Below are 12677 nucleotides of genomic sequence, written 5' to 3'. Positions count from 1 at the left end.
TAGTTATATTGTATATTTAAAATACATATAACACATCTCATGGCTATGGAATAGAGAGCACAGTACATAACACTAAATATAGATTTATATCTGATTTTTCTCTTTTTAGATAGGTACTTAGTGTTAATATATTATTTTTCTTTTTTGAACCAATGACCTATATGCATGAATCACTTTTTATTAATATTAAGGCACTGTGAATCAGTATTACCAATACTATGAATAACTGTCAAATATTAATTGTATAATGTGTATTGTACTGTCAAAATGATGCTGAAAGGTATTGACATATCTTTTATAGAAATTTTTGCATTTTTTAATATTTTGAATATTTATAAACTTTTTAATATTTTGAATTTCAATAATTTAAAAAAATTTTTTTTTAAAGATAAAGCTATATAAAGAACAAACAGGCAGTAATTCACTTGCAAACTGTAAAAAAAAAATTTTTTTCCCAGCAGGAGAGGAGGAGAATCAACCAGTTTTGCAGTGAATTAAATGATTAACGAATTAAAAATATAATTTCGTTCAGTTACGTGCCCTCCAATCGTTTTCCCACCCCTGTAGATGGAAGTTTTCCCCCTAGACCTAAGATTTAGCTTCCGTCCATCCAAAAACCTTTTTTTTTTTAATTTTGTATTTTTAAAAACCCTTTTGATGATCAAAATTCATGAGAGCCTTCCTTGGGAGCCCAAGCCAGTGCTTTTGTCTTCTGTTCCTCAAATTACACGTCGCGGTGTGGCTGATAGTTTGGCATCTTGTTTTTAAATCTTTTGATCTAGGTGCGTGGAACATTTTTGCAAAGCTGGGAATTGCTAAAACAGGTTCCCTTGATATCCCGAAAATTAATCGCCTTGGCTCTGCCTCCTCCCAAATGCCGGCTCTTTTGTTAAACGGCATAATTTATTTATTTTAAATCAAAGGTGCTGTTAATCAACGCCTCTGCCTTCCACTTCTGTACTTTTACGGCTTTTCGGAATAAAGTCCTGCAGGTTTTTTTATGACCGCCGTCAGGAATGGAATTTCCGTCGCTAAGCAAAACACCTGTTGAATGAGTCACGTCCGATTTTAAAGGCCTTTTTCGCCACGGTTGTTAAGGGAATCGCTGCGGCTGTTCAGCCAATTCCCCTGGTCGTTAAGTGAATCTGCAAAAACCTCCAGTGATGGGGAAGGAAGGAAGGAGAGAAAGGAGGGAGGGAGGAAGAATCGCAGAATAACAAGAATTGGAAGGGACCTTGTAGGTCATCTAGTCCAACCCCCCACCCAAGAAGGAGACCCTGCCTACACCATTTCTGACAAATGTCAGTCCAATCTCTTCTTGAAAGTCTCAACTTCCGAGGGCAACTTCTGTTCCATGGGTTGATGGTTCTCCCTGTCAGAAAGCAAGGATTGCAACCAGTGCCAATTGTGGTTGTAACTTGAGGACGACCTGCTTCTTAACACTCAGGATACATCGTGGAAAGTCCTGAAACCGCGTCGAAGGCAAAAAAAAAATAATAATTCAATTTTTAAATCAAGCTCCCAGCCCAGGAAAAAACAGCTGCAAGTTCAACGGCCAATTAGCTTTATTAATTATTAAGAAAGGAAGAAAAAAAACAACAACCCTCCGATGTTAACGGCACCCTTTCCATTGTTCGGCCGCGCCGTCCCTCTGTGATTTTTGGCTCTCTTTCGAACCCTTGCCCGTCGTGTTGGTATCCCACAGGGGGGTCGAACCTCCCACCACCGTCCCGGTCGCAACGAACGAAGGCCGGGAGACGCACGTCGGCTAAAACCAGGGCTTATTTTTGGGTGGGTGAGGGGCTACGACACACAAATTTGCTACGACACAAATTTGCTACGACACACAAATTTGCTACGACACAAAGGGGACTTTTTTGAGACCGAGGGGCGTGAGAGAAATGATCCAAACGGAGACGAGTGCAAAACAACCACAAACACACACACACAAAAGAAAGAAAGGAAGGAAGGAAAAACATAGAAAAAAAGGCTTTTGACAGGCTGGTGCTTTCCATTTTTTTTCTTTTTTTTTTAAAGCATTGGTAATTGATTTTGGTTTGGTTTTGTTGTCTTTTATTAAATCTGGCCTTCCGGGAAGATTTATGTGGAGGGAAGAGGTCGGGAGACGTTCCTTTCGGCGCCTCCTGTCTTCGGCACCTCCAACCCCTGCCTGGTCTTGGGGAGTGGCCGGCCGGAGGTCAAAACCTCCGGCGAACGGTCCCCTCGAGGATTGACCTCCCGAGAGCCTGGACGGCAGGGAGACAGGGGTTCGGGGGTCCCCACGTTTTTGGGTCTGGTTTCCCGGGAACGGGGCCGAGCGGACGGAGGGGTCTCGGCGGAGATGGTCCGCCTGGGAGTGGGCTCCCGGGAACCGGGTCGGTTGGAGGCGGGCATCTGGGGGCTGGCGTCCTTCAGGCGCAGGTCCATGCAACCCGGTTGGCGGGACAGCGGGATATCGTCACCGGTCCTCTCCTTGGGCGGCCTGGCTTCCAGCTCGCTGACGTCCTGGGCGTCGGCACCCCCGAGGTCTTTCAGGCGGAGGTCCATGCTGCCGGGCTGGCGGGACAGAGGGCCGTTGGGGGTGGCTCCCGCCCGGGACCCAACCTCTTCGAAGGCTGGCATCTTCCCGGAGGAAACGGGCCGCTCGGAGGTTTTACTGGAAGCCCGGCTGGGTTTAGAGATGGATTCCTTGATGACCGGGATGGAGGGCTGCCGGAGGGGGGTGGGGAGAGATCCGTTAGACTACCCCTCCTCTTTCTCCCTGGACAACCTTCTCTCTTCCAGCCCGGAGGATGTGACCTAGCTGGGTCGTGAAACGTCTTCAGGGAAACCCTCCGAGCTTAAAGAGCGCTAAGGACCCCGCCGTCCTCCTCTCCCTCCTCCCCACTCCCAGCACGGGTGAAGTTCCCTAGCTGGGTCACGAAATGTCTGCTCAAGAATGTTTCAGCGACCCAAACGTCCCTCAGCTCAGAACACCAAGGACCCCACAGCCCCACGCCTTCTCCCCTTCCTCCTCTTCTCCGCCACCCCTTTTCTTCTAGCACAGATGATGTTGCCTAGTTGGGTCATGAGACGTCTGCAAGAAAACAACCAAGCTCAGAGAGCCCCAAGGAGTCGTTCTCCTCCCCTCCCTCCCTCCCTCTCTCCCTTCGTTCCTTCCTTCCTCTTTCTCACAAACCCCCCTCCCTTCTCGCACCAATGATGTTATCTAGTTAGGTCATGAAATGTCTGCAAGAAAGCTACCAAGCTCAGAGACCCCCCAGTTCTCCTTCCCTTCCTTCCCTTCCTTCCCTTTCCTTCCTTCCTTCCTTCCTTCCTTCCTTCCTTCCTTCCTTCCTTCCTTCCTTCCTCCCTTTCTTCCTCCCTCCCTCCCTTCGTTCCTTCGTTCCTTCCTCCCTTCCTTCCACCTCTTTGCAAACCCCTCTAGCACTGATTATGTTCCCTAGTTGGCTCATGAAACATCTGCAAGAAAGCTACCAAGCTCAGAGAGCCCCAAGGACCCCACAGCCCTCCTCTTCCTCCTCCCCGTGACCTTCTCCTCCTCCTCCTCTTCCTCCATTCCTCAAACCCCTTTCCCTTCCAGCACTGATGATGTTACCTAGTTGGGTCGCGAAACGTCTGCCAGAAATGAAACCACCCAGCTCCGGAGAGCATCCAAGGACCCTCCATTTTCCCAACCCTGACTTACAAATACAAATTGTCTATGGGTCGTTTACCTTGCCAACGATTTCTGGACACAATCCGTTGCAAGCTTGGCTTAAGGCTGTTGATTTATTCATCCATTCGGTGAGCCGGGCGGCCGCATCAATCGAACGAGAAGTGAGCGAGACTTTGGCCGGTGGGATTTTGAGGGGCATATCCCAAGTCGTCATATAGGTACCCCAAGGGGAAGCCTATAGAAAAAAGGAGAAAAAGCTCTCTTGGGCATTGGCCCAACACTGCCTGCCTCGAATTCACACAGGTGGGTTCAGGTTGGGAGAAGCGCCCAGGAAGTCCTCGGCTTACGGCAATGGAACCCTGAATGTACGTCGCTAAGTTGGAAATGGGTTAAAGGGAGTTGTGAACTCCTAAAATATTTCTATGGTCCTTTTTAGACCTGCCAATAGAAAGGGAGGGAGGAGCAGCGCAGCAACTTGCAAACCAAAAGTGCATTCCAACAATGTTTTCAAAGATAGTAACTAGGTGACTGAAGTTAACAATCGTGTGACTCACTTAACAACGGCGGGGATTCCCTTAACAGCAGCAAGAAAGGTTGTAAAATGGAAAGGATAACCAAGGTCTCGCTTAGCGACAGACATGTTGGGCTCAATAGTGGTCGTAAGTCGAGGACGACCTTATTAGCTCGATACCCGCGCTTCGGTACAATGCGGTGGGGCTTAGTTTTGGGGGGAGGAAAATAAGGGAGGGGGAATTTTGCCTCTGCCTACCAGCATCCATCGGTATTCACCTGGCTAGCGTCCTGTCAGTGTGTGAGAGAGTTGAGGGCTGTTTGGAAACTCAAACAGTTTTTGCTGTGTGAGCAAGAAGGGGACAGCAAGGAGCCTGGGCGTGGCTTAGCTCAACTGTTCTGGACTAAAGCTGCTTGGGGCTGTGAAACTGAAACTCCTCTGCTTGTGTTTTGCATTTGGAAGAGATTTCTTTCCAGGTGGGGAGGGGGAGTAGAACTCCTTAGCATCAGAGCATGTTTAATAATAATAATAATAATAATAATAATAATAATAATAATAATAATAATAATAATAATAATATAGGAAATACTCTAAATGCTCTGAGGGTCATTTGGAAAAATCCTTTCTTAGTGAGCCCCTAGAAGCCAAGAGGAAAATACAGGCCAAATGTTTGTAGGCTTTATGGTTCTGAAGATTTCGTGATGATGTGTGAGTGGCGTTTCACTTTTATACAGTATATAGAGATTATATTATATTATGAATCCAGAACGAGAACGGATTCATTCACCTGGAGCCCCCAGCCTGTCTCGCGAATGCAGCCCCTGTGTTTGATAAACCTGGGTTTGGAGTGTTGTGTGAACCGAGCGGTGGAAAACTGGGTTGCTTCTGTAAACAGCTGAAGGGTTCCATCCACGAGACCTCAGTTTAAGGGATAAAATCTAAATGGTTATGGGGTGGGGGGTGGGGGGGAAAGAGAAAGAAAATGCTCACCTTTGAGCGTGGTATGGAAGGTAGCAAATGACCTCTGTCATTGGCTATAATTTGAGTAAAGCCTTCCCGGGCTGAAGGATGCTGGAAGGAGGAAAATAAGAGTGGGTGGAAGAAAAGAGAGAGGAAAGGAAAGGGGAGGAAAGGAAAAAAGAGAGGGGAGGGAGGGGAGGAGAGGAGAGGAAAGAAGGAAGGGAGGGGAAAGGAAAGGAAAAGGAAGGAAGGGAAAGGAAGGGGAAAGGAGAGGGGAGGAAAGGAAAGGAAAGAAGGAAGGGAGGGGAAAGGAAAGGAAAAAGGAAGGGAAGGGAAAGGAAGGGAAAAGGAGAGGGGAGGAAAGGAAAGGAACAAAGGAAAGAAGGAAGGGAAGGGGAGGGAGAGGGAAGGAGAGGAGGAAAGGAAAGGAAAAAAGGAAAAGGAAGGAAAGATAGAAGGGAGGGAAAGGGAAAGGAAGAAAGGGAAGAAGGGAAGGGAAGGATGGTGGAGATGGAGAGAAAATTAGAATAGAATAGAATAGAATAGAATAGAATAGAATAGAAAAATAGGATAGAGAATATAGAATAGAATAGAAGTAATAGCAGCAATAAGAATAAGAATAGAACAGAACAGAACAGAATGCAGAGTAAAATACCAGATAATATTCAGAATACAATATAATGCAGATGAAATATGGAATGAAAGGGAATGGAGTGTAATGGAACAGAGAAAAGAAAATAGAAGAGAAAATAGAATAGAGAAGAGAATAGGAATCAAAATAGAACAGGACACAGAATAAAATAAAATAGAATTAGAATACAATAACAATGTAAAATGCATTATTCATTAGCAGATTAGATCTCTTAAGATGCTTCTGATAATTTGAGGCACACAATACCAGCACATCCCACTCCTGTTCCTTCTTATTCTCCTGTGCCTACATTCTTTTTTTAAAAAAACAAAAAAAATAATTCAAAATGCAATCATCCCATTAGATTTCATCTGGCAAGATTAATACTGTTCCTGCTCTGTTTTTAACCTCCACGTTCATTATTAACAGGAATTCCATATTAATCCAGAAGCAAAACCCACAACCCCACCTAAGCCATAAAACTCTTCCCCACAGGACGGTGAGAAGGACATTCTGGGTTTTTTTAGGAAAAAAGGCTTTACAAATCTTGACTTGAAGTGGAAAACAATTAAAATATGTAATACTAGCTGGATACCCATGCTGCGCTACGAAAGTATGTGCTCGGGCTTAGTTTTGGGGAGGAAAATAAGGGGGGAGGGAATTCTGCTTCTGCCTCCCAGCATCCATTGGTATTCATCTGGCTAGCATCCTGTCACTGTGTGAGAGAGTTGAGGGCTGTTTGGAAACTGAAAGAGTATTTGCTGTGTGAGCAAGGAGGAGACAGCAAGGAGCCCGGGCGTGGCTTAGCTCAACTGTTCTGTACTAAAGCTGCTTGGGGCTGTGAAACTAAAACTGAAACTCCTCTGCTTGTGTTTTGCATTTGGAAGAGATTTCTTTCCAGGTGGGGAGGGGGAGTAGAACTCCTTAGCATCAGAGTGTGTTAATAATAATAATATAGGAAATACTCTAAATGCTCTGAGGGTCATTTGGAAAAATCCTTTCTTAGTGAGCCCCTAGAAGCCAAGAGGAACATATGTGCCAAATTTGAAGTTTGTAGGCTTTACGGTTCTGGAGATTTTGTGATGATGCATGAGTGGTCTTTCGCCTTTATATAGATAATAATAATAATAACAAGACACAATTCAGGAAGTGGAACCAAGGGCCAAGAACAGCCTTTTTAAAAGAAATGTTCATACTTCCTTATAGGTTTATAATTTATTTTATAAATTCTATTTACAACAGCCTTGTAAACAGTGACTTAGAGCTGGTCCTCACACTTACGCCCATCATAACTTATGCCCACCTGATCAAATTTTGGACACTTGGCAATTGGCATAAATTTACGATAATTCCAGCAACTTCCCAACCAGTTTCCAACCAGCAAAGTCAAGTAATGGCGGGGGAAGCCCAATTCACTTAAGGACTGCATGATTCACTTAACGACTGCAGTGATTTCAAAGTTTAAATTCAAGCAAGATTTGAATTTAAACTTGAAAGAAAGATCGATCGTTTTTTTCAAGGAAAAAAAGAACGGGAAGAAATTTCAATCCATTTTGAAGGTGATATTTTCAGGACGCTCCGAAATGCCAATGAGCATTGCCACTCTTTTAGGAGTCCCATGACAGGACACGCAAAACGCAAGCAAACTCTCCGGGACGTGTTCTCACAATCCGGGTTGGCTATATCCAGGATTTAGAAGGCTGTGTGAACCCCTCCTGTTTTAAAAAAAGGGGAGGACTTTTTTCCCAGACTTCAAAGCAACTCACCGCCTTAGTAACCTTGGGAAGACTCCAGCTTTGCAAATTCCGTGGATTATAGGCATCTTCGTACTGGAAAACCAAGCGGGAGGGTGGGAAATGAAATATATAAAGCAATCTTTCGATATATCAATGTATATGTGTGTGTATGTGTGTGTATATATGAATATATTGATTTTATTATATCAGTATCTCTCTCTCTATATATATATATATATTGATATATATTGAATTTGTTTTCCCAAATTTTGTTCTATTGTACTTTACTAATTTATTTGATTCTTTTCATTAGCTTTTGTTGTTTTTTATTTTATTTTTATTTTTGTTTAAAATATGGTTTTACATTGTGTAAGCTGCCATGAGTCACCGGCAATATAAATGGAATAAATAAGTAAATTATATATATATATATATTATATTCTCTTAAGTTTTCGCGGGTAGTTACATGTATGGTATTCAGCTTTGTTCAGGTATTTTCCCACGTCATTGTAGTTGTGCTTTTAAAGTTGTAGCAACGTTTCGGCAGAATCTCATCTGCCATCATTAGGCTCCTGTATTGTGTTAGTCAGATTTTTACATTTTTACACAACTGTAAAAGTCTGACTCACAGACGAACACAATACAGAAGCCTGATGATGGCAGATGAGATTCTGCCAAAAGGTTGCTACAACTTTAAAAGCACAACCATAAGGACGTGGGAAAATACCCAAACAAAGCTGAATACCATACATATAAATACCCCTGAAAACTTAAGAAAACATATATACATATAACATATAAGTAACATACACACACACACACACATATATATGTACTGTATATATACACATACATACATACATATAGAGATTAATATAGATTGTTAGAGATATAGATAAATATATTGAGATATATACTGATATAATAAAATAAATATATTCATGTACTATATATAATGGGGAAACAGGATGAAAATGGAGCAGATAGGGGCAGAGCCTGTTGGGAAAAGAAAGTGGGGTAGATTTGCAGCAGGAAAATATATATATTTTTAACCCCTACCCCCAAAATAAATTATCTTTTTATTTTTTTTCTCTTTGTATTGGAAAAACTTTTGCTGGGGGGAGATTTGTGATCAAGAGGTGAAAAATGATGGGAGGGGGCTGTAGATTTCCCCCCCACCTTTCCCAGAGGGGTCGTACTGTATGGGATTTGTAGTCCCGAGTTCCCTCTGCCACCTCTGCACTTTCAAACTCGCGATGGGAGTTGTAGTCCGACCTATCTGGAGGGTGCAGTGGGGCCGGGGAGGGGGGGAATTGGGGACCCCTCCCCGCCCCCCGCCACGTCTCACCTGCCCCGAGCTGAAATGCGTTGCCATCGCGGCTTTGCCGGGTTTTGTTTGGGCCGTCGCCTAGCAACGGAGGGCGTGGCGGTTGAGAACAAAGGAGAGGCTCCAGCCAATGGGAGGGCGGGGCTAGGTTAAGCCACGCCCGTCTCCTTCCCGCCTGTGCCCGCCAGGCGTCGCTGTCGCTTTCGGAAAGAGACCGCTCGTCTGCGTTGCCTCGAGTCCTCGTTGTGGCCTAGCAACTTGGTTTGTCGTTGAAAAGGAAAAGAAGGTGGAAGGTGCAGGGCCTCGCTCTTAAATATGGTTGTTGTTATTATTATTATTATTATTATTATTATTATTATTATTATTATTATTATTATTATTATTATTATTATTATTATCTTGTTGAACGTCTTATTACCATTAAATATGAAATAATACTATTATTTTTATTTATTTTATTATTATTCATTAAACATGAACTAATTATTATTACTAATTATTGTTGTTGTTGTTGAAATACTGTATTAAAGAACAGGCCAAGTTTGTAAGTTTTAAAGGATAAACCAGGATGGCTTTTTTAAGAGTTTTTTTTCCTCTTAAAGGCAAAGTTACATTTGTATTTGTCTATTTCATGTTTGTGGGTTGATTGAATTTGTTACATCTTGGTCGGTTTAGTTATGTACTTTTGGAGTTGTTTTTTAATTTATTTTTTACTTAATCTTAGCTGGGAGTCTAAATTTATTTTTAAGCTGGTTTGTGTATTGTTTTTTTGCTTCTTGATTTCATTTTGAGTCGCTGGTTTTTGCCTTTAGCTGTGGGTTTAATTTTGACTTGGGTTCTTTTTTTTTTAACGTGGATTCTTCCTTTTAACATTGACTCTGTTTTTCTTTTTCCTTCAGGATAGTCTCTCTCTCTCTCTCTCTCTCTCTCTCTCTCCTTCTCCTGCCAGATGTTGGCCCGATGTTTTAATTACTGCCAGCAGAAGTTCCCTCTTTCCAGCCTTCCTCCCTCTTTCCTTCCTCTGTCCGTCCCTTCCCTCCCTCTATCTTCCCTTCCTCCCTCCCTTTTTCTCTTTTTTCTCTCTCTCTCTCATTCTTTTCCTTCTTGCTCCTTCCTTCCTCTCCCTCCCTCCTTCCATTCCCTTTGTAGTTCCTTCCTTTCCCCCTCTCTTTCTTCTTTTTCTCTCTTTTACTTACTTTCTTTCTCTCTCATTCTCCCTTTTCCTTCTTACTCCTTCCTTCCTCTCCCGCTCCCTCCCTCCTTCCATCCCTATCCCCTTCCTCCTCCCTTCTTTTTCTCTTTTACCTTCTTTCTCTCTCATTCTCCCCTTTTTTTTCAGGATACGTCTCTCTCTCTGCTTCTCCTGCCAGATGTTGGCCGGCTCTTCCTCCTCCTCCTCCTCCTGCTGTTTCCGCCATCTTTCCCACCCTCCAAGGAGCCTTCAAGGATGCCTTTTTATCTGCCCCCAACAAACTCCTGCTGGCAGTAATTAAAACTGTATTTATAGCAAGCGGGGATGAGTTAATCTGCAAAGATAATTAAAAGCTGCCAGGCCGACCTCTGGAAAGCTGCGATTTCCCTGCCAGCTTTGAGGAGCGAGAGGTTTAAGGCTTGTCGACTCCTGGAGAGCCGCTAGGGGGCAGCGTTGATGACACAGACCGTTCTGCCCCCTGCTGGCCGCGTTGGGGAGGATTTTGCAGAGAAAGAGAACTTGGGGGAGCATCTGTCCGTCTGTAGCGATTCCGCTGTGTGTTTAATCTGGGATTTAAAAGGGCCTTTCAGGGGACAGAAAAGGTATAAACTCTCACTTAAAATAAAAATAAAAAGCGAAATGTTGGAAGAGAGAGACCCAGCGGAGTCGCTCTGTTTTCCTGGTTCTCTCCTTCCTTTCTTTTTCTCCTTTTCTTTCCCCTTCCCTTTTTCTTTTTCCTTTCCTTTTTCTCCTTTATCTTCCTTCCTTTTCCTATTTCCTTCCTTTGCCTGCCGCCTCTTTCCCCCCTCCCTCCCTCCCTCCCTTTTCCCCTCCTCCCTTTTCCTTCTTCCTCCCTCCTTCTTTCCTTCCTTTCTTCCTCCCTCCCTCCCTTTCTTTTCTTTTTCTTTCTCTTCTTTTTCTCTTTTTCTTTCTTTCTCTCTCTTTCTCCTTTTCCTTCTTGCTCCTTCCTTCCTCTCTCCCCCTCCCTCCTTCCATTCCCTCTCTGTATTTCCTTCCCTCCCTCCCTTCTTTTTCTCTCTTCTTTCTCTCTTACTTTCTCTCTCATTCTCCCATTGTCTTTTGGCTCCTTCCTTCCTCTCCCCCTTCCTCCCTCCCTCTTTCCTCTCTCCCTCTTGCTCCCCTCTTTCCTCCCTCCCTTCCTTCTCCCCTTCCTGCCTCCCTCTTTCCTTCCTCAGTCCCTCCCTCTCTTTCCTCCCTCCTTCTTTCCCTTCTTTCTTCTTTTTCCCTTTTTCCTTTCTCTCTCTCATTCTCCCTTTTCTTCCTTCCTCTTCCTTTCCCTCCCTCCTTCCATTCTTTCTCTCTGCATTTCCTTCCCTTCTCCTCCCTTTCTCCTTTTTCTCTCTTCTTTCTCTTTTCTCTCTCTCTCTCCCTTTTCCTTCTTTTTCCTTCCTTCCTCTCCCTCCCTCCTTCCATTCCCTATTTCCTTCCTCCCTCCTTTTTCTTTTACTTTCTCTCATTCTCCCTTTTCCTCCTTCCTTCCTCCCTTCCTCCATTCCCTATTTCCTTCCCTTCCTCCCTCCTTTTTCTTTTACTTTCTCTCATTCTCCCTTTTCCTCCTTACTCCTTCCTTCCTCTCCTCCTCCTTCCACTCCCTATTTCCTTCCCTTCCTCCCTCCCTTTCTTTTTCTCCCTTTTCCTTTTTTTCTTCCTTCCTCTCCCCTTTCCCTCCCTCCTTCCATTCTTTCTCTCTGTATTTCCTTCCCTTCCCCTCCCTTTCTCCTTTTCCTCTCTTCTTTCTTTTTTTTCTCTCTCCCCCTCTCTCTCTCCCTTTCCCTTCTTGCTCCTTCCTTCCTCTCCCTCCCCAAATATACTCTGCTGCACCCCTCCCCTAATCCAGGACCCCCCCGAGTCACGAGGGAGGCCTGGATGTCCGGGATTGAAGCCCCGTGTGATGCCCAAACGCAGCTGCCAAGCGGGGAAGGACCTCTGTGCCCATCATGCTGGGCTGGTGGGTCCTGTCGGGGGTCCCAGCCTGGGCGGGAAGCAGCCCACCCCCAGCCCATCTCCCTCCTCCAGGCCCCTTTTCCAGGCCGGGGGGGCAGTGCTAGTGCCCCCTCGGCCAGCTGAGGAATGACAGGGCAGGAGAGCGACGGGGAGGGTGACTCCCCTTATGCAAATGTTCCACCAATGGCCATCCAGACAGCCAGCTGGCATGACGGGAAACGCACAGGGGAGGGAGAAACCCCCCATTTTCACCCCCAAATCGCCCCACGGGCCATGCTGTCCCAGTCCAGCCCAGGGATCGAGCCGGGCGGAATTGATCCCCTGGGATCTCTTTGCAAGCCAGTCCTGCTCCCCGAAACCTGGAGGACCCTCCGCAGGGGAGTCTCGGGCGCCATCCGCCTGGCTCCAGTATCGCTTCTCGGCCTTTTGGCTAAGATCAAGTGTAGTATCTGTTCTTATCAGTTTAATATCTGATATGTCCTCTATTTGAGGACTACATATTAAATGGATTTTTGGAACTGGGAGATGGAATAGGGGCTTGCTCCGTCCACTCCAAGCATCGGCCTGGTATTGCAGTACCTCCAGGAACGGTGCACCTCCCCCTGGGAGGAATCTGGCTGGTCAAAAAACAGATCTAAATCTCCCTCTTGGGGGATCCTTTGCTCAGGGATCTGGTTCTACAGGATCTGCCTCCCCA

The 12677-nt window shown here is 45.0% G+C and overlaps 1 protein-coding gene and 1 non-coding gene across 3 annotated transcripts; one reads left to right on the top strand and one right to left on the bottom strand.

Annotated features, from left to right (window-relative positions):
* Positions 1 to 1547: 1547 nt before the first annotated feature.
* CFAP126 (cilia and flagella associated protein 126) lies at positions 1548 to 9016 on the bottom strand. Of its 2 annotated transcripts, XM_026724892.2 has the most exons (5): positions 8845 to 9007; positions 7527 to 7589; positions 5160 to 5240; positions 3717 to 3893; positions 1548 to 2709 (listed from the first exon to the last, which is right to left on the bottom strand). In XM_026724892.2, exons 1-5 carry the CDS (start codon positions 8869 to 8871, stop codon positions 2101 to 2103), a joined length of 957 nt encoding a protein of 318 aa, XP_026580677.1. In that variant the 5' UTR covers positions 8872 to 9007; the 3' UTR covers positions 1548 to 2100. The 2 variants fall into 2 exon arrangements, with proteins under 2 accessions (XP_026580677.1, XP_087770235.1); XM_087914109.1 differs by lacking the exon at positions 5160 to 5240 and having other exon boundaries at positions 8845 to 9016.
* Positions 9017 to 12390: 3374 nt separating this feature from the next.
* Positions 12391 to 12581, top strand: LOC113453929 (U2 spliceosomal RNA). Its single transcript, XR_003376340.1, has one exon. It is a non-coding gene; the product is annotated as a U2 spliceosomal RNA (small nuclear RNA).
* Positions 12582 to 12677: the final 96 nt, after the last annotated feature.

The sequence above is a fragment of the Pseudonaja textilis genome, chromosome 16 (genome assembly GCF_049901715.1).
Source record: "Pseudonaja textilis isolate UNSWEBS1 chromosome 16, rPseTex1.2, whole genome shotgun sequence".
In the NCBI taxonomy this organism is placed as follows: Eukaryota; Metazoa; Chordata; class Lepidosauria; order Squamata; family Elapidae; genus Pseudonaja; species Pseudonaja textilis.
The sequence above is the reverse complement of the archived record's forward strand: the minus strand, read 5'-3'. Positions and strand labels throughout refer to the sequence as shown.

What these genes read in the sequence shown, in the direction of transcription:
- CFAP126 (XM_026724892.2), bottom strand. Translation starts at nt 8,871, where the DNA reads ATGGCAACGCATTTCAGCTCGGGGCAG. An exon ending in CGCATTTCAGCTCGGGGCAG is followed by an intron (nt 7,590 to 8,844) that starts GTGAGACGTGGC and finishes TTGGTTTTCCAG; the next exon opens with TACGAAGATGCCTATAATCC. An exon ending in TTCCCAAGGTTACTAAGGCG is followed by an intron (nt 5,241 to 7,526) that starts GTGAGTTGCTTT and finishes TCCTCCTTCCAG; the next exon opens with CATCCTTCAGCCCGGGAAGG.